The sequence below is a fragment of the Eleutherodactylus coqui genome, chromosome 1 (genome assembly GCF_035609145.1).
Source record: "Eleutherodactylus coqui strain aEleCoq1 chromosome 1, aEleCoq1.hap1, whole genome shotgun sequence".
Lineage (NCBI taxonomy): Eukaryota > Metazoa > Chordata > Amphibia > Anura > Eleutherodactylidae > Eleutherodactylus > Eleutherodactylus coqui.
This window is the reverse complement of record NC_089837.1, coordinates 327,095,786-327,115,190: the sequence shown is the minus strand read 5'-3', so window position 1 is coordinate 327,115,190 and position 19,405 is coordinate 327,095,786. Positions and strand designations below refer to the sequence as shown.

General features: G+C 43.6%; 1 protein-coding gene across 3 annotated transcripts in view; it reads left to right on the top strand.

The window, feature by feature from the left end:
- The window catches only part of BCAS3 (BCAS3 microtubule associated cell migration factor), a 1,118,574-nt gene that overhangs the window by 347,195 nt on the left and 751,974 nt on the right, over positions 1-19,405 (top strand). For all 3 annotated transcript variants that reach the window (XM_066575105.1, XM_066575107.1, XM_066575106.1), the window contains exon 15: positions 16,457-16,721. In XM_066575105.1, the coding sequence (XP_066431202.1) occupies positions 16,457-16,721 (265 nt within the window). The remainder of the gene's footprint in view (positions 1-16,456; positions 16,722-19,405) is intronic.

Below are 19,405 nucleotides of genomic sequence, written 5' to 3'. Positions count from 1 at the left end.
TTTCCCTCCTCACTACAAGCATATTACATTTAGCCTCATTTAACTAAGCAATAAAAGTTTTGAAACTTTTTTTCATTTTCTTTAAAAGTTAGGTCACAAGAAAGCAGAACTAAAAACGTCCAAAGCTGTATCCAATGGTGCCAAATAAAATTTGTATATTCACATTTTAATCACGGTTTTGTCTAAATACCTATTGCTGCAATTTACTTTCCTTAGCTACGGAATGAAAATGAAGCATAGGCTTCTGCTGTAACCAGAGAAGAACAATGCCACCTGACAGGCAGAACAGAAGAGCATTTAGGGGGGGCGTGGCCTGCGACCAACATGGAGTGTCGCAAGTGAGAAGAGCTCCCCAGGGGGGACATCAAAATCCGCTTATAATCCTGGCCTGACCAGAACCAGAACACCTTAAACAATACCAAGGGGTTTCTAATCCCCAACGGACAAACCGGACCGCAGCTGGGGTCGATTGCAGCCTCCTGGCACCCATAATAGAGCCGCGGACTGTGGTGGGAGCGAGACGGCGCCAACGCCCTGCCACTTTCCCGCGCTCTGTACACAGCCTAACCCGCCGTCACATCTTGCCGCTCGGCTACGCCGAGACCCCCGCGGGCTGCCCTCTCCCATTTGCCAACCAGCGGGAGAGTCCTCTGGAACCCGGGGCTGACTGCACCGCTCCACTCACGCCGGGACCCCATCCACGCTATCCCCAGGCCGCGGAGGCCTGCACCTGATCGTGAGTCAGGTAGGGGCAACCCCCCTTACTGAAACCGCCAACCCTACCCCTGAAAAGAGGGACACCCTGCTTCCCCTGCATCTGAAGCCGGACCACCGCCACGAGACCTGGGCAGGAGCCGTGAACCACCTGCCGGCTCCGACCGCCCCGACACCGCTTACCTGCGACTTCCTGGTGGCCGTTCCGATCCGGGTCTGATCTCGCGAGCTGGGGCTCGCTGCCTGTTCCCCGTCGGTGAGTGGCTGTTCCCGGCTGAACCCACGACGAAACTGTATGCTCCCCCTGCCTCGCCTGGAGCCGCTGTGACGTCGCCGAGCACCTGTCTCCTCTGAGAGACGCAGCAGAACATCTTTGGGCCTGCGCGGCTGCTGCGGGACCCGACGGAGGTTGCGATCGGCTGGAGCCACCGCACCGCAGCCTCTGCCGCCACACAGCAGCGATACCCGGCACCTTACGGCGCGCTGTCCGCGGAGCTGCGCACCGACCCGATCCCGGCCCTGCAGGCCGAAGACCTCTCCTCCTACCTCTGGTGCGAGCTGCGGCTGGCCCGGCCGCCCCTGACGGCTCGCTCCCAGCGGCTCATTTCCGGTCTACCCTGCCACCACCGGACCACAGTGCCCGGGACTCTACACCTGAAGGGGCTTCCTCCCAGGGTCCGGCCCTGCGGAGCCGGCGACAAACCGTACGTTATCCACAAGGGGCTGGGGGACAACACCCAGGACTGACCATATAGACCCCCCACAGTCACAGGCTTTGGCTAGGCAGCCAACGACAAAACCACCCTATCGCCTAAGATAACTGAGGGGCTGACTACCCTAATATTCTCCTGCGAGTGGACTGGGCTGGATTAGACCAACAAAACAAGGGGCCCCGCGGCAGACACCACCTACCTCAGACCCTAAACCGCATCAGCGGGGACGGCCTGCTGTGCCCTGCAGCCGACGAACCGCCGCATTTGACTGGCGCAGCCCCCTGCCCCTTATACAGCGGCCTGACCTAGGCCAGAGACAATCGGGCGCTATCATGGTCCAGACGACCGAACACTCTCCTTCAAACAGCCCATAATAATACAAAGATACGGACCACTGATCTCTACAAGAATACACCGACACCATCTATACTACAACGACAACCTTCATAACCCGCCGCACCAATCTAACGAATTCTATCATGAGTACACGCGCTAAAGGCGGCACTGCCGCCGAAAAGTTAAAGGAATTCTCCCGCACTGAATCCCCTGATCACACCCCGCGTGCAACGCGACCCACACAGACGAAACTGCCTGAAAATGAAACAGGGCAAAACCCAGAACCCACCATGCGTCAACTTCTAGATGCGATCAACACTTGCAAATCCTCCCTCACTAACAAAATAGAGGAGATCAAATCCGACGTCTCCCTGTTAAGACAAGACTTGCATAACATGCGTGACAGAATGCGGGAGATGGAGGACCGCGTCTCCAACGCAGAAGATTCACTGCGCCCACTAACCACGGCGGTCAAAAAGGCAACAAGAGCAATAGAATTCTGTCAGTCCAAAACAGATGACTTAGAAAATCGCTCGCGCCGTAACAACCTACGCATAATAGGTCTACCCGAAAAATCAGAGGGCTCTCACCTGGAAACATTCGCTGAGACTTGGCTGAAAACGTTACTGGGAGACGACACCTTCTCTACCCATTTTACAGTAGAAAGAGCCCATCGAGTCCCTACAAAACCACCACAACCAGGAGCCCCCCCCCGCGCCCCTTTCTAGTAAGGATCCTAAACTGCAGAGACCGAGATGCGGCATTGCGCCAAGTCAGACTAAAGGGCCCATTAAAGTACAATAATACAGCGATTTCCATATTTCCCGACTTCTCTGCCGAACTACAAAAACAGAGAGCCACCTTCACAGAAGCGAAGCGGAAATTCAAAGAAAGACAGATCCCCTACTCAATGGCATACCCAGCTCGCCTACGAATAATAGCCCAGGGGAAAACGGTCTTCCTTCAATCTCCCGCGGAAGCCCTGGAGTGGCTAGATATGCATCCCGAAACACCACGAGGATGAACGACCCCATCATACTTAGCAACAGGACTTTAAACGTTGCTGTAACCCAAGTTCTCAGCGCCCTCTCGATGCATAGGCGGTGTGCAAAACAGCCAAGGCACCCTTACGTTACTTCTGAGACCCGGCGGTCAGCCTCAAACCTCTAAAGGCCACCAAGAGACTCCCTCCAACAGTATAATATCTGCTACTTCTAATCAGATTGTAGCTAAATCGTTTCTTTTTCTTTTGGTTTTCTATTTTTTTTCCTTCTCTTTTCCTTTGTCTCTTTATCCTCCTTCTTTCCTAACTCTTTTATTCTATGGTTCTTTGACACCTGCGTCACAGTTTTAGCGAGATGTCAAGGATTAATGGTTCAAATTGTTGTATTCTGTTCTGCATTAATGTTTTTTACAAGCAGGCGCTAACACAACCTCTCCCCTCACACCCACCAACGCCCTACCTTCTCCCCCACCCAAAGGGCACAGACATGATAGTTAAACCTTACACCCACATAAGCAATGACATTCCTAAAATGTCTTAGCTGGAATGTTCGGGGGCTCGGCACAGCACATAAGCGAAGGACAGTATTCTCATACATTAAACAAATAAACCCACACATCATCAGCTTACAGGAGACCCATCTAGTCAGGGATAAGGCAGACACCCTCTCAAAACCATGGATCCAGTGGACCGCCCACTCCTTACACACCTCCTCCTCCAGGGGCGTCTCGGTGCTAATTCACAAGTCGCTACGCTGGAACCCAATTGCCACCCGCAGGGACCCCAAGGGAAGATTCATATTTGTATACGGAGAAATAGACTCCAAACCATATGTCATCCTATCCATCTACAACCCACCTCACAACAATATTCACCTTCTGCAGACCGCCATAGCGTTTGCACATCATTACCCGTTGGCAGGAGTGATTTGCCTAGGTGACTTTAACATGGTAATAGACCCCACTAAAGACAAATTCCATACACCCTCTAACCCCACTCCCACTTTAAATTCCCCTCTGAGACAACTAGTCGAAAGCGTCGGATGGGTTGACCTCTGGCGACTCCATCACCCCGAGACACGAGAATATACCTGCCACTCACCGGGTTACAACGCGTTGACAAGAATCGATTACATATTCAGTTCCATGGAACTGGCAGTATATCTCTCAAACATAACACACTGTCCGAGAGGCATCTCTGACCACAGCCCTATACTGCTAACCCTAAAATTCCCTCAACTCAGTATAAGGCCCACTTGGAAACTGCACCCATTCTGGCTTAAGCTCATTGGTTCGGATGACCAGACACCCTTCCACATCTTTCTATTCCTAGATGCCCACAGTGACAATACCCATCCCGCCTTGAAGTGGGACACTCTTAAGGCCTATATCAGAGGATTCCTTAAAGGGGTTGTCCCGCGCCGAAACGTTTTGTTTTTTTTCAACAGCCCCCCCGTTCGGCGCGAGACAACCCCGATGCAGGGGTTAAACAAGAACACCGGACAGCGCTTACCTGAATCCCCACGCTCCGGTGACTTCTTACTTACCTGCTGAAGATGGCCGCCGGGATCTTCTCCCTCGGTGGACCGCAGGGCTTCTGTGCGGTCCATTGCCGATTCCAGCCTCCTGATTGGCTGGAATCGGCACGTGACGGGGCGGAGCTACACGGAGCCCCATTGAGAAAAGAAGAAGACCCGGACTGCGCAAGCGCGTCTAATTTGGCGATTAGACGCTGAAAATTAGACGGGCTCCATGGAAACGAGGACGCTAGCAACGGAACAGGTAAGTGAAAAATTTCTTATAACTTCTGTATGGCTCATAATTAATGCGCAATGTACATTACAAAGTGCATTAATATGGCCATACAGAAGTGTATAGACCCACTTGCTTTCGCGGGACAACCCCTTTAAGTCGGCCATCTCATATATTAAAAAAATCAACATCTCAGGCCGATAAAGAGATAGAAAATCAGACCCTAGAAGCCGAAAAAATATATATATATCTTCCCCCACAGAAGCAAATAAAATAGCCTGGCTCAGTTTATCCCGCCTCCATAGACACCAAATACATGCCAAAGCCAAACGCCAACTATTTTTCTCCAAACAAGACTACTTTGAGCTAGGAAACCAATCTAGTCACTTACTCGCCAATCTTATCAAGCGTGAAAACCAAACAAACACGATCTTCAAGATCAAAAATCAACGGGGAATGGAGTTCACTAATGCCCCGTCTATCACAAATTGCTTTAAAGAATTCTACGCCAACTTGTATACCTCTTCCTCTCATAACACGGTGGCAGACATCTTAGACTACCTAAAAGACTTTAATTTCCCAACCCTCTCTGAAGAGCAGGTTAACCTCCTAGAAGCCCCTATTACTTTGGAAGAGATTCAACTAATAATCCAAGACATGGCTCTCAATAAATCACCAGGACCCGATGGTCTCCCAATAGAGACATACCGCAAATACAATGAACAACTAGGCCCACAACTCCTTGAGGTACTAAACCAAGCACAGTTAGACAAAATACTCCCACCTTCATTCTATAAAGCCTCCATAGTAGTGATCCTGAAACCTGGGAAGGACCCTACAGACTGTAGCTCTTACTGGCCTATATCACTGGTAAATACAGATTACAAGATCCTAACCACAATCCTAGCCACCAGACTAAACCAGGTGATCCTTTCCATCATACACCCCGACCAGACGGGCTTCATGCCATGAAAATCCACGACCATAAATATCCGTAGAGTCCAAACAGCTATCCAACTAGGTAAGCAATATAACATGCCCTGGGCTCTGGTCTCACTTGACATGGCAAAAGCTTTTGATTCTGTGGAGTGGGCTTTCCTAGAAGCCTGTCTGATCTGCTTTGGATTCGGACCTAACTTTCAACAATGGGTCAAAACTGTATACAAGTCCCCAAGCGCAAATGTAATCGTCAATGGCATCCCATCGACGGAATTCCAATTGGCAAGAGGCACCCGACAGGGATGCCCTCTATCCCCGGCCTTATTCGCCATAGCCATTGAAGCACTGGCGATTCGAATAAGAAGCGCCCCCAGCGTGACCGGCATCAAATGGGTAGACCTTGAAAGCAAACTGGGACTGTACGCAGATGACACAATCCTATTCTTATCGAACCCATCAAACTCCTTTGCCCAAGCTATGACACACATAGATAAATTCTCCCACTTCTCCGGACTATACGTCAACTGGTCCAAATCAACAATTGTCTACACAGAGACTGGCCCAAAAAATGATCCCTGCGTTGCAAGATATGGATTAAAACCAGTCTCAACATTCAAATACCTGGGGATGCTCATGTCATATGACCACAACAATGCAATAGCAGATAACATAAACCCACTCTTAGATAACATAAAACATAGACTGAAACGATGGGCTAAGCTACCACTTTCTGTGGCTGGGAGCATAAATCTCATTAAAATGGTCATCCAATCCAAATGTCTATACATATTACAGCACATGCCAGTGAGTGTCCCCAAACGCTTTTTCAAGTCCCTAAACTCCCTAATTATAACATTCATCTGGAACTCCTCCCGTTCCAAACTGAGCCTATCAACCTTACAAAGACCCAAAGAACAAGCCGGAATGGCTCCTGCGGACCTCCGGCTCTATTACCTGGCAGGGCAACTGCGAAACATCAGAACCTGGGTCCTAGACAAAGAACTACCCATAGCAGACAAACAACTAGCTAAACAAGTAACAGGACATAATCTTCTGAATTTTTTAGAATTCCCGGAATGCACTAAACCCACTGAATTAACCCCGCTTCATAAATTGGCTCTCAGCGTATGGAAAGAAGCAAAGACACTGTAGAGTTACCAGGGTGTGATACCAGAACTTCCCCTCTGGAATAACCCCGGCCTTACCGCACTACAGTCCGTTCCAGACCCAAAGTACTGGACAACCCAAGGGGTACACGCACTAAAAGACATATATATAGATGGAACACTCCCCACATTCACGCAACTGCGCGATAAGCTGCAGGCCCCGCACCTCCAACTATTCAGATTCTTCCAACTAAGACATGCTCTGAACTCTCAATTCCCTCCCACCTCGACCCACATATCCAAGTTCCCCACAATAGGCATCCTCAAATCCCAAGGACCCAAAGGCCTAATATCAGCCCTATATACACATCTCCTCTCAGCAAAAATAGACCTTGGCCCACTCCCAGCATATGACAAATGGAGACTCGCCATCACATCCCTTACACCTGAAGAGTGGCAGGACATCTCTGAATCCCATCTATCAGTGTCACCGGCCGTAAACAAGCTAATCCAACTATACATCATACATCAAGCCTACCTTACTCCCAACCGTCTGCATAAAATGCGTAATACCACCTCAGATTCATGCCAAAGATGCCACCAACCGAAAGTGGACTTTTGGCATCTGATTTGGGAGTGCCACTTCATTAACGAGTTCTGGTCAAAAGTGACAGACCTCGTGAACTCACTTTTACGGCCCCCATTATCCATCGACCTGGACCCTAAGGTGGCGCTGTTTGGCTTGCTGGAGGAGGAGGTGTGACCATACTACACTCGCGTTTTTCTTGAGAGAACACTATTCCTGGCCCGTAAAGAGATAGCCATAAAATGGATGGCAACAGAGCCCCCCTCAATCCCACACTGGATCCAAACTGTAAATACTGTAACCTCATATGAAAAAATCATATACCAAAATAGAGGCTGCCCGACTAAATTCCGAAAAGTATGGGGAGCCTGGCTAGACTCTCACTCTACTTTGATCACTGATTGAAATCTAAACCTACCCTATGCTAACCCCTCCCTCCCCGATCCCTACCCCCCCCCCCCCCCCCACCCCACTGACAAGCGCCTGAAAACTTGTAACTTTCCATCTTCAGGATCCGGAACAAAGAAGAACAGGACCCGAGTTTGTTGTTGTTTTTATAAGTTTAAAAGTTTATTGTTACAAACGTATAGTCAAATACCTTGAGAAATACAGTGGCAAAATCCGTGCCAAGTCAAACCAGGACTTTGACTATATTCATATCACTATGTATCGAACAAATCTCTTTTTATTCTGTATTTCACAAATTGCCTATCAATAAATAAAACGAATTTAAAAAAAAGAAGAGCATTTAGGTTTTGGAGAGTTGTCTTCAGTAATTGTTTAAATACAGTATAGAGCTATCTCAGGTATGCTGCCTATATCCAGGAATGTTATTAGCCCTTCAAGTATCATAAATGTCCATTCTTTAAATGGGCATTAACCTTTCAAACAACTTCTGCTTATACAATAGCCAGTGTGATAATTAGCAAAACTGCTATGTAATTTCATTACCTAAAATAACTTTTTTTGTGCTGAAAAATGCATATGAATTGCTATCTACCTTTCCCCTAACTTGCTGTCAACTGTCTGCCAGCTCTTGATTGACAGGTCGGGATGCTAGGATGGAGCAAAGGATTAGTCATCAGTGTACATTGATGGCCCCTTTACATGGGCTAACAGTAAAGTAAACGACTGCACGAATGCTGATGTCACCACTAAGGTCGTCAGTTCTCGTGCAGAGTGTTTACACTGTTAGACTTCACCACTGGATCGCTGGGTTCTCGTTGGCTTCTCGCTCACCCCTTTTTACATTCTACATGATGTGCTGAGCAGGGAGCGTTTGTACAGAACAAGCCTGTGATCCAAAATGGTTTTTAAGCTGTCTGAAATGTCAGCGTAAAAACCTGTGAACAAATAGTGAGCGATTTCTATACATTTACACTGCACATTTATCACTCAAATTGATTAGTTGAAACAAATTTTGAGCAATAATCGTCCCATGTAAATGGTTCTTGAGTAGAGATGAGCGAGCATTCTCGCTAAGGACAATTACTCGATTGAGCATTGTCCTTAGCGAGTACCTGCCCGCTCGGAAGAAAAGGTTCAGCTGCCGGCGCGGGTGAGAGGTGAGTTGCGGCAGTGAGCAGGGGGGAGAGAGTGAGAGAGAGATCTCCCCGCTCTCCAATGCCGCTCCCCGCCCGCCGCCGGCAGCCGAACCTTTTCTTCCGAGCGGGCAGGTACTCGCTAAGGGCAATGCTCGATCGAGTAATTGCCCTTAGCGAGTATGCTCACTCATCTCTACTCATGAGCTGAATGCAAATAGCAGAGTTGCGGGGAAAAGAAAAAACAATCACCCAGGTATAGCTGCAACTAGAGATACTGGTGAAATCCTTTGCTGCTTATACACAGGTATACTGTTAAAAGTCCATTTACACGGGACGAGTTATTGGGCAAACAATGGCCCTCGTCCCAGTGTCGCTCGCTGCTGTGGTGTTACAGAGGAACGAGCACCACTGGCATCGCTCACAGCGCTGCCGACATTCACAGAAAGCAGACAGTCGTTCAGAAGCGACCGCTGTTTACACTAAACAGCTCGTTGTTTGGTTTTCTGCATGCAGGAACTGAACAATTCTCATTCAGTCCTTCAGTGGCTGCATGCGTTTACACGGGGTGATTATCAATTATGAAAAGGTTTTCTGAAAACTCAAGTACGCGTTAAATATTTTTAGGATGGCTGTATGAATACAATACAAAAGTAGCACATTCTTATTGAATATATAGCAGTTCATTTCATAACCTGCCCTCCTCAAAGAAAAAAAAAGCTAAAGAGAATCTGGCAGCTTGAACATGCTATTCCAACTGCAGGCATAATGTTATAGAGCAGGAGGAGATGAGTAGATAAATATATACTTATAAAGAAAAAAATTCTGTATATTTCGTGTTTAATTCATTTAAAGCTTTGCTCATTCTGAGCTGAACAGTCCAGTGCGTAGTCCTATCTGTGCATGACAGATCACTGTGCATGACTATACAGGGAAGGCCTTTAATAACTGATAGGACCACCCACTCGACTGTTTAGCTCAGAATGAGCAAAGGTTTAAATGAAGAAAGTTATTCACAAGTTATACTGAATCTTGGCTTTTGGGGCTGCTCTGGGTCTTAAAGGGGAGTGACTCCCTTTTCTTGACAGCTCAGTTATAAAATAAAATAATTTGGACGCGCTGGATTCAAAAACCTGAAAGACTCAGGCTGTGAACAAACACACTGCAAGTGCACACAAAAAAGTAGTACACAATAAAGAAAACAGACACAATTGAAACACTATCCCTGTAAACAAACCCTTTACCCAGGAAAGGGACCTGCCTAATACAGATAACCCGCCCTAACAAGGACATACCTGAGCATGTACCTCGGCCACTAGCAGACCCTATGTGAGAGAGGAGAAAACCATAGATAACAAGATATCAACAATAGTAACCTTAGTACTTAGCTTTGTGAAGAATCAGGAGATCCAGCACCAAACTGACTTCCACCATAGTCAAAGGGGGACTGAAATAAACAGCAATGAGTTAAACGCACGGCCATGTTAAATAGTCCTCCCAAATTACTCACAGGTGAAACCAAGCAAGTCTCACCTAAAACCACTTCCACCAGATCCAGAAGATGAGGAGAACCAAATACAAGACCTGAACCAGATTACTAGAAAGGAACAGATCCCAAAACCATTGCAACAATCTTATTAGAAATGCCACATGGTATAGTCTGAGCAGTGCCATCCACTATTGGCTTTTTACATATTGTTGTATCCTTGAACATTGTTTTATTGAGACAGATGAAAGAAGCATTTGTTTTCACTTGTTATATTGGATTTATAATGCATTTTGTTGACAGGATTTCTTGATTTTGGAGTCGGACTTTCTTAAAAAATTATTGAATTGTTTATTTGTTTATGGATATATAAAACAGTACAAAACAATTTTGCTTATATGCACATTATTAATTTTAGTTGTTTTTTTAAATTTTTGTACAAGCATGCAATACTTAGTTCAAATTATTGTGACAAAGATAAGTAACATAAAACTGCTGTTATTTAATATATAAAACTGGCCTTTTTCATGTTTTATTCCGTCTCTCCTACTCCTGCTCATTTCCATAAAATGTCATCATGAGTGCCAAGTAGGCATTCATTTTTAAAGGATTATTTCTACTGGCTCTGTAGTTCATTGATTCATGCACACAGTCCATCTGTCTCCTACTAACCTTGCAACTAATGTTGAAAGAGGGCAGTTAAGAAAGTTGCCAAATACTGAAAACCTACAGGTAGCAGCAAGGTGATTCAGCCTGTCAGCTGTCTTTAAACTACCTATGCATATATACATAATAGAGTGTATTTTGATACATTGCTATCTTACTGTATTCAAGAGATTATTTCTTCATGTCCCAATGGGTGTATTAAAGAGAATGTGTCATCAGAAAGTGACTTTTTGTTTAAAACAAGTTTTTATGTTGAACATATTTGTGAAGAATTTTTGGTGACATGTGTTTAGATTCAAAACTTTTTATTTTACTTACTTTTATTTTACTTTTTAAATTTGCTTTATAAATTTTATTAATAAAGCGCTGCGGAATAGGTTGGCGCTATACAAATAAAGATTATTATTATTTGATTTTTATATACCTTTTTTTCTTAAATGTATAGGTAAACGCAATTGATTGTGTTTTCCTCTATAATGGGCCCACCAACAAACAGAAATACTGCATGGCAGTCAGTGGATGGCATATGCTATGGTATAGGTATACCACAGCATATATTGGGTAATACTCCTGACGTAAAACATATTTATTAAGCCAATTAAAGCATAAACAAAAACAAAGCACATAAGTACAATTACATGTATACTGAGATGACAAGCTATACACTTCACAAACTTTTTCTGATCATTTCTTTTTAGTGTGCATTGTGTTTTAAACTGAAAGTTGAATCAAAATTGTTGGGATTTAGTTTAGAACAATATCAAGAGGCTTGCCACAATTGCGAACAGACATATCCAGGATACAGGAAAGAGCATTAGTGCCCACATGGCTAATCTGTTGGCAGTTCCTTACAAGTATAAGCAATTATGTGTTAACAAAGCCTGGCAGATACAGTTTGAGAGCAATTATGCATAGATATTTCAGTTCCTAGATAAAATAGCCAGTCTATTAAGAAAAAACAAACCCTTTGTGTGAGCTGTGGAAGGTTGCATGTACTATATTTACTGTACTTTTAGGTTGTGATCACACGGGAGGTAAATCCTGCAGAAATCTCACAAATGACCACAGCAGGACCGCTGCGAGATTTTCGAGGCAGGAATGCTGCTTCAAAACCGTTCGGTGTGGGTTTTGAAGCGACTTTGCCGCCTGCATTCTGCTACGGCCATCTCTCACCATAAAGAGGACAGATGTCCACAGCGGAGATGGCGATAAAATTTGCATGCCACGGCTTTGAATTACGTACGGCATGTCAGTTTCAGCGCGTTTTGGCCGCGACGGCTTCTCCGCAGCGTGTGGACGAGATTTTTGCAAATCTCGGCCACTTTGCTGCTTTATCCCAGGATGAAAATTGGCAGTGGAATTTCTGCACGGAAATTCTGCGGCAATTCCGCCCCGTGGGAACCCAGCCTTAGAAAGATTCTTTTTCATTTTCTTTTAGATATAATAAACGTGATTAGTGGTAGTAAACATTTTTTCTAAATGATAGCATTCCGTTAGGACTCTTTATTCCAGAGTCTGAAGTTATTGTAGGATAATAGAAATAATACTTTTTATATATACCAATATGTTCTGCAGGGTTTTACCAGTGGAAGAAGGAGAAGACAAATAATGAAAACAAATGAGCATCAACAAACAATGACAGATGATCCTGCCTATTAGAATTTACAATCTAAATGGTTATGACAGTTGTATAAATATACAGTACTGAGGTTAAACCTCTACTGAAAATTATTTTTTAAAGCCGTTTCCCAGGGATAATTCAAAACTTCTTAACGCTTTCCCAATTGCTAAATTAAATAAACTTCTTAATTTATTTCATTTTTGAATTTCTCACCATTCCCTCACTTGTTTACAACACAGCATGCAGACCATCATGTGACTCAACTGGCCAATCATGAGCCACTGCATAGTGATATCATGACATTGGCTGCAATTGGTTGACTCACTCATGTTTCATGTCTTTCCTGTAGATGATGTCATCCCACAGACAGGTACACAAAGGTGCTACATTGGACCTGAAATGTGGCAGTGAGAGAGTAGTACAGAGTTCAAAGCATATAATAATAATCTTTATTTGTATAGTGCCAACTTATTCTGCAGCGCTTTCGAGGCACATGGGGAACACAAACAATACGAAAATTAGAGAAATTACAAAAGTTACATGTGGTATTCAATTATTTAGAAACAGAGGGGGTGGGGTGATAACACTACTTTGTGGGTGAGGGTGGTGAGTTTGAACTGAGTTCTGTAGTGTATGGGCAGCCAGTGCAGCGACTGGCATAATGCAGGTGGCGGAGCAAGGGGGAGCACAGCAATGCAACGATAACCTGTGATATACAGTTTATAGGGGTTGGGGTAGTACAGGAGGTGCGGGGCAGGAAGGGTACATGATAGGCAAAAGTGGAAAGTCATAGGGAGGAGCAGGGGCATATTGTGGGGGTGGGAGACTACATCAGTAGGTTCCATATGCTTCTTTGAAAAGGTGAATCTTTAAGGCATGTTTGAGGTTTCGTGCGTCGAGGATTGTCCATATGTTTAGGGGTAAAGCGCTTCAGAGGATCGGTGCTGCTCTAGAGAAGTCCTGGAGGCGAGCATGTGAGGTTTGTATTATAGGGGTATTTAGTCTGAGTGTGTTAGCAGAGTGGAGCGCGTGGGATGGTTGATGTATGGACAGGAGGAAAGCGATGGCGCGGTGCTGTGGAAAGCATTGTGGGTGAGGGTGATGAGTTTGAATTGAGTTCTGTAGTGTATAGGCAGCCAGTGCAGCAACTGACATAGTGCAGAGGTGTCTAACAAGTGGCTGGATAGGAAGATAAGTCTAGCTGCTCTATTTAGTATGGATTGAAGAGGGGAGAGTCTGGTGCATGGAAGGCCAATGAGCAGCGAGTTGCAGTAGTCGAGTCGGGAATGGATGAGGACGGCAATGAGTGTCTTTAGCATGTCCGTGGTGAGTAACTGCTGGAGCTCTCCCCCCCCCCCCCACTCCCCTCTGCAACCCCCCACTCACCCCCGGCGCCCCACGAATCTTTTCACCCGAGTAGTCAGGTACTAGAAAATAGCGATGCTCAATTGCGAAATTGCCCTTAACGATTTCCTTTCACTCATCTCTAGTGGTCACTAATGGGCTTTATTCTGAGGTGGCACCTTTTTACAACACTGCATTAGAGTAATGGCAGAGCTCTCCCATACCAGTAGGAATGGGGAATGGGCTATCTGGGGACTGCTCAGCACCTGCTTTAACAGCAGGGACCAGAGAAACCTCCGATCCCCATTGATTAACTCTTTACATGCTGCAGTCAATGTGACCTCAGCATGTAAAAGGCTGACAGAAGGATGGGGCTCCCTCTGTCACCCCTCATACCCCCGCAATGTGATGACAAGGGTTCAGATGGGTTGCCAAGGCACCTGGAGGCTTTAAGATGGCCTCTCCGTCTACCATGTACGGTGGCCTATGGGGCTCAGTCTTTGGCTGAGCTTCATAGCCAATTTACAATAGTACACTGCTGACATATAGCAGTGTATTATAAGAACCATCAAAGACAGAGATATTGAAGGCCCGTAGTGTGACAAAAGTAAAAAGTAAAAAAAGAAAGACTAAAACATTAAGAAAGTTAAAATAAAAATTTAAAACTCTACCTTTCCACCTTTATTATGTAAAAAATAATCAGCACAAATCTGATATTACCGTGTTTGTAATGACACACAGAGATATGTACTTTTTTTTAACCTGCACATGAGGAAAAAAGCTAATTTTGTTTAGCTCTCCTCACCAAAAATGGAATAGAAAGCGATCAGAAAGCCCTCTGCCTCACCAATGAAGGGAACCGATGGAAAAAAATGCATGTTTTAAAAAAACTGGAAACGTAGCAAGATATTAAAAAAACAATATAAATTTAGTATTGATATAATCATACTGACCCGGGGGATTAATTTAGCATACGATTTATACTGCATGTGAACACCATAAAAAAAAAAAAGCCAACATTTTTAATTTTGTTAATCTTGTCTCTGGAAAAAAACTAAATAAAAAGTGATCAAAATGTTATAGGTTCCATATAATGGGATAAATAAAGACTAGAGGTCATTCCACAAAAAACAAGTACACATAGAGCTTTGTCGATGATAAAAAAGAAAAGTTATTCAATACATTATATGTACCACAAATAAAATACAAGTCTTCACATGGGTGGGAAAATAATAAAAATAATAGAACTAAAATTAATATGGTTGCATAACCGTGAAAACTCTCCTATATTTTGGGATGTGATTGTGTTCAGAATTAGAAAATCACATTTAAACTCATGTAAAATAGTGTCCGTACACAGCTGCTATTACAGTGATATGTACAGTGCTTCTGATCTACCCCATATAAAGTTCAGCCGTTCTAGTAAGATTTTTCTGACATTTTCTAGCAAAAGCCATAAAGAGCTTACAGCACATCAAAGGGATCTAATTGTTGAAAGGTATCAGCCAGGAGAAGGGGACCGAAACATTTCCAAGGCATTACATGTATCATGGAATACAATGAAGACGGTCATCAAGAAGTGGATTAAGTTTGACGCAACAGTAACATTACCAAGAACTGGGCAGCTCTCAAAAATTGATGAAAAGACCAGAAGAAAATTGGTCCAGGAGGCTGCCAAGAGGCCTACAGGCCTACTTGACCTTTAGTCAAGGTGGAGGGAATAAGGAACATTTTCAAATACCAGTCCATTTTGGCACAAAACCTTCAAGCCTCCCTCAGCTAAAAAGTTGAGGATGAAGAAGAATTTTATATTTCAGCACGAGAAGAACCTAAACATACCTCCAAATCAAGAAAAGAATGGCTTCTCCAGTAGAAAATCAAAGTTTTGGGATGGCCCAGCCAGAGTCCAGACCTGAATCTCATTGACAATCTGCAGGTTGACCTGAAGAGGGCGCTACACACAAGATGCCCTCACAACCTGACAGATTTAGAGCACTTTTGAAATGAAGAGTGAGCCAAGATTGCCAAGTCAAGATGTGCCAAAGTCAAGGGGTACATCAACAAAGTACTACTTTTAGGGTGTGCATATTTATGTGGACACATTATTTTAGGTCTTTTTTGAGTTTTCTACCCTAAAAGATTTCACTTTGTTTTTCAATGCAATTGTAAAGATAATGGGTTAAAGTTGGAAATAAATCTGAAATAATTCATCGTTGTCAGATTATTCAACATTAGAAAAACATGCCATTTAAACAGGGATGTGTAGACGTTTTATACCCACTGTATGAGTTGTATAAATGGGTATTTAGCCTTAAAAAAACACTGAAAGTTACTGCATACCTTTACAACTTCATATTCCCTGTTTCTGGTGTAGTTTTGTTCTTCTAATATTTTCTTCCAGCTCCCCTGTTCTTCTGTAATTGGTGCAGTATGTTTTGGCTCCTGATACTAGTATATTAATGGCACCAATTACAGGTGAACAATGGGGACGAGAAGAAAAGAAAAAGCGCTAAAATCTGCAAAGAGGGATCTGTAAAGGTGTATGCCACAGGTCCTCTTTAAGAGTAATTGTTCACATTAATGTACCTAATTTTTGGCTGCTTACAATTTTGGGTTACAAATTATTGATTGTAGTATGCTTTTGTTTTAGGTACAGGACATTTGCTTCAGCCATGACTGCCGATGGGTGGTGGTGAGCACTCTTCGTGGCACTTCCCACGTATTCCCAATAAACCCATATGGTGGTCAGCCATGTGTCCGAACACATATGTCTCCCCGCGTGGTAAACCGCATGAGTCGCTTTCAGAAAAGTGCAGGTCTGGAAGAGATTGAGCAGGAGCTTACTTCAAAGCAAGGGGGCAGATGCAGTCCTGTGCCAGGTTTGTCCAGCAGTCCATCTGGCTCTCCCTTACATGGTGAGTTTTGTACCACTGCGGCTAGAGTTCTACATGGGTGGGCATACATTATGTTCGTTTTGTAGTTATTTAAGCTAGACCACTTTCAGAAGCAGCTGGAAATCCTCTTTTTCACACCAGTCAGCATAAAAAAAATCTATTTTTATTTTCACTCAAATATGCAGAAATCAGGTTGAAGTAGTTACAACTAGTTATAAAATTCATACGATTTTAAAGGCTTGTTAAAATTGCTAATTCTAATGTAAAAATAGGTTGAGTTTCTTGTGATTACATAGAATATGAAGTTGTCAATGATAAATGATTTCACATCTTAAATTACAATTCAATATTTCCTTGGCATATGTTCAGGCATCCAAGTTAATAATATACATATACTGTATATACTTTGCTGCTTAGCACAAAATATTATATGTTTATCTACATTTTCTCCTTTCAAAGTTTTTTTTTTAATTTGAACTTATTTTTTTAAAAGTTTGTTAAACAACAATGTCCAGTCATTTACATGGGCAATGGAAATATGATAGTAAGTGTTCAACCCCTGAGACCCTACCTCCCTATTATGAGGAGCCCCAATTTCTGTTCTCATCCATAAAGGCGGTTGCTTCTGTGCAGCTACCATTAATTGAAATCCGTGGAAGCATCAAAAAGTCGACAGGTCACATTCTGCTGTTTTTGCAGGTCACAATCTCAGTGGAAGGCAATGACAGGAATATCCTAGTACTGATGGGACCAATTGTAGTCAAGGAATGATGTCAGATGTTGTCCATTGGGTGACAGGTCCAACATGCTGTCATTTGCATTCTTCTGTTCCATGGTAGAACAGAAAAACTAAAATATTGAGCAGAAGTGTGAACAGAGCCTAATAGAGTAATTGAATTATACAATCAACTCTTTAGATGCCATGTACAATCCTGACCACAGCATTTAAGTGATTCCAACATCACCAACCCCCACAACATGTTAGTGGAGGTTGATGCTTAAAGCCTCATGTCCACTAGCTAAATGGAATTGCGGATTCCGCAGCAGATTTTGCCTATAGGGAATCATTGGCCATCCGCGGTCCATTAAATAGATTTTTGCACCCGCGAATGGCATTTTAAAAGAATTGTGTTTTTCCCGTGCGGGAGAAAAAACGCGGCATGCTCCATTTTGCCGTGGATCGGCAACATTGCTATCACATTGATAGCAATGTGTGCAGATATCTGCATGCAAAAAAAATACCATTCAAAGCAAATCCGCGGCAGATTCTGCGCGGATTGTATTTTTCGAGTGAACATGAGGCCTAATGTGGCAGCCAGTGGGCTAAGAGCGGCTCCCAGGACTCTCAAATGTAGGTACCTATTAGACAATTTTTGACTGACAAGTCAGTAATGCATTGAAATTAATAGGTATTCCAGGGCATTAAATGTTAAAAGTTAAAGCATACCAAAGTTTTCAAGTGACTTTTCAGAATAAGCTGTCTTGTTTTCCCTGAGATTTAGCACTATTTCTGTCCATTATATGATTGGATCCTGCATATTTTACCAGCTTTCCCCTCCGCATCTTCTATCTCTAATTGCAGGTTTTCCCTGAACTGGTAGATGGAGGCTAGCTGCTCTTATGTCTCCCATACACACAGAAAGTACAGGAGATTCTATTCTCTGTGTGTGTTTCTCTGCTTCTCTCTGTTTTAGCTCTTCTTCTTTCCTCCACTTTCCTCTTCATAGACTTCTATGGACAGCATGTAGTCTAATATGGCAGCAAGCTATTAGTCCTGTCTTCTCTCAAGATAGATTTTAGCAGTATTCCGGAGAGAGTAAAGAGTTTATATGGTAGGGGGAAGAGGGAAGTAGCTGATGAGAGGAGAATATCATATCCATTTCATTTACTTTTTAATTAGTTTTGCTCCAATGATAATCATTTGTAAATATGTGTCATTTAAAAAAAAAATGAAATGCCCATACCTCCATATAAAGTGCATTACTTCTTACAAGAGTTGGGCACAAACTTATTTTGTGATTACAGTGTTCTCTATGCCTCTGCCATGAGCTAGTGGCTTTCACTAAGCAAGCCCTATCTGTGCTTTAACTCAAAAGTAAGGACATATGTAGGTGGGTGGGTGTGATGTCGGTCTGGGAAACTCTGACCGATACCGCACTGTAAGGGTATGTTTACATGTCATTCATTTACTGTAGATTTTGTTACGAATTTTGTTGCAGTTCTACAGCAGATTTTGCCCTTCCAAATGAATTCAAATTCAAAAGGTGAAATCTGCCACACCAAAGTCTGCGGCAAAATCTGCAGCAAATCCGCCCCGTCTAAACATACCCTTAAACCCACAGTTTTGCCTGCATGTGTTTTTCTCACGCATGAGAACCACATGTTGTTTAAATAGGAAATTTTTTAAATGACATCACACTTGCACGAAACTTGCATGTAGACGAGAGTGTGATGTGATTTTTTTAAATTCACCAATAGGAAATAATTGGTGAATTTTCTGCATAATCACAGAAAAATAGAACATGCAGTGATGCAGTGATGTTTCTATCTTGCAGCATCACTGCTAGAGAAAAATTGCATATGTAAATACAGCCATTGTAAATAATGGTTTGTATTTCAGTGCAAGTTTTGTGCATCTCACAACGCACAAAACTCGTGCAAAAATATTGACCATGTGAATATGGCCTTACTGATCAGTAACTGCT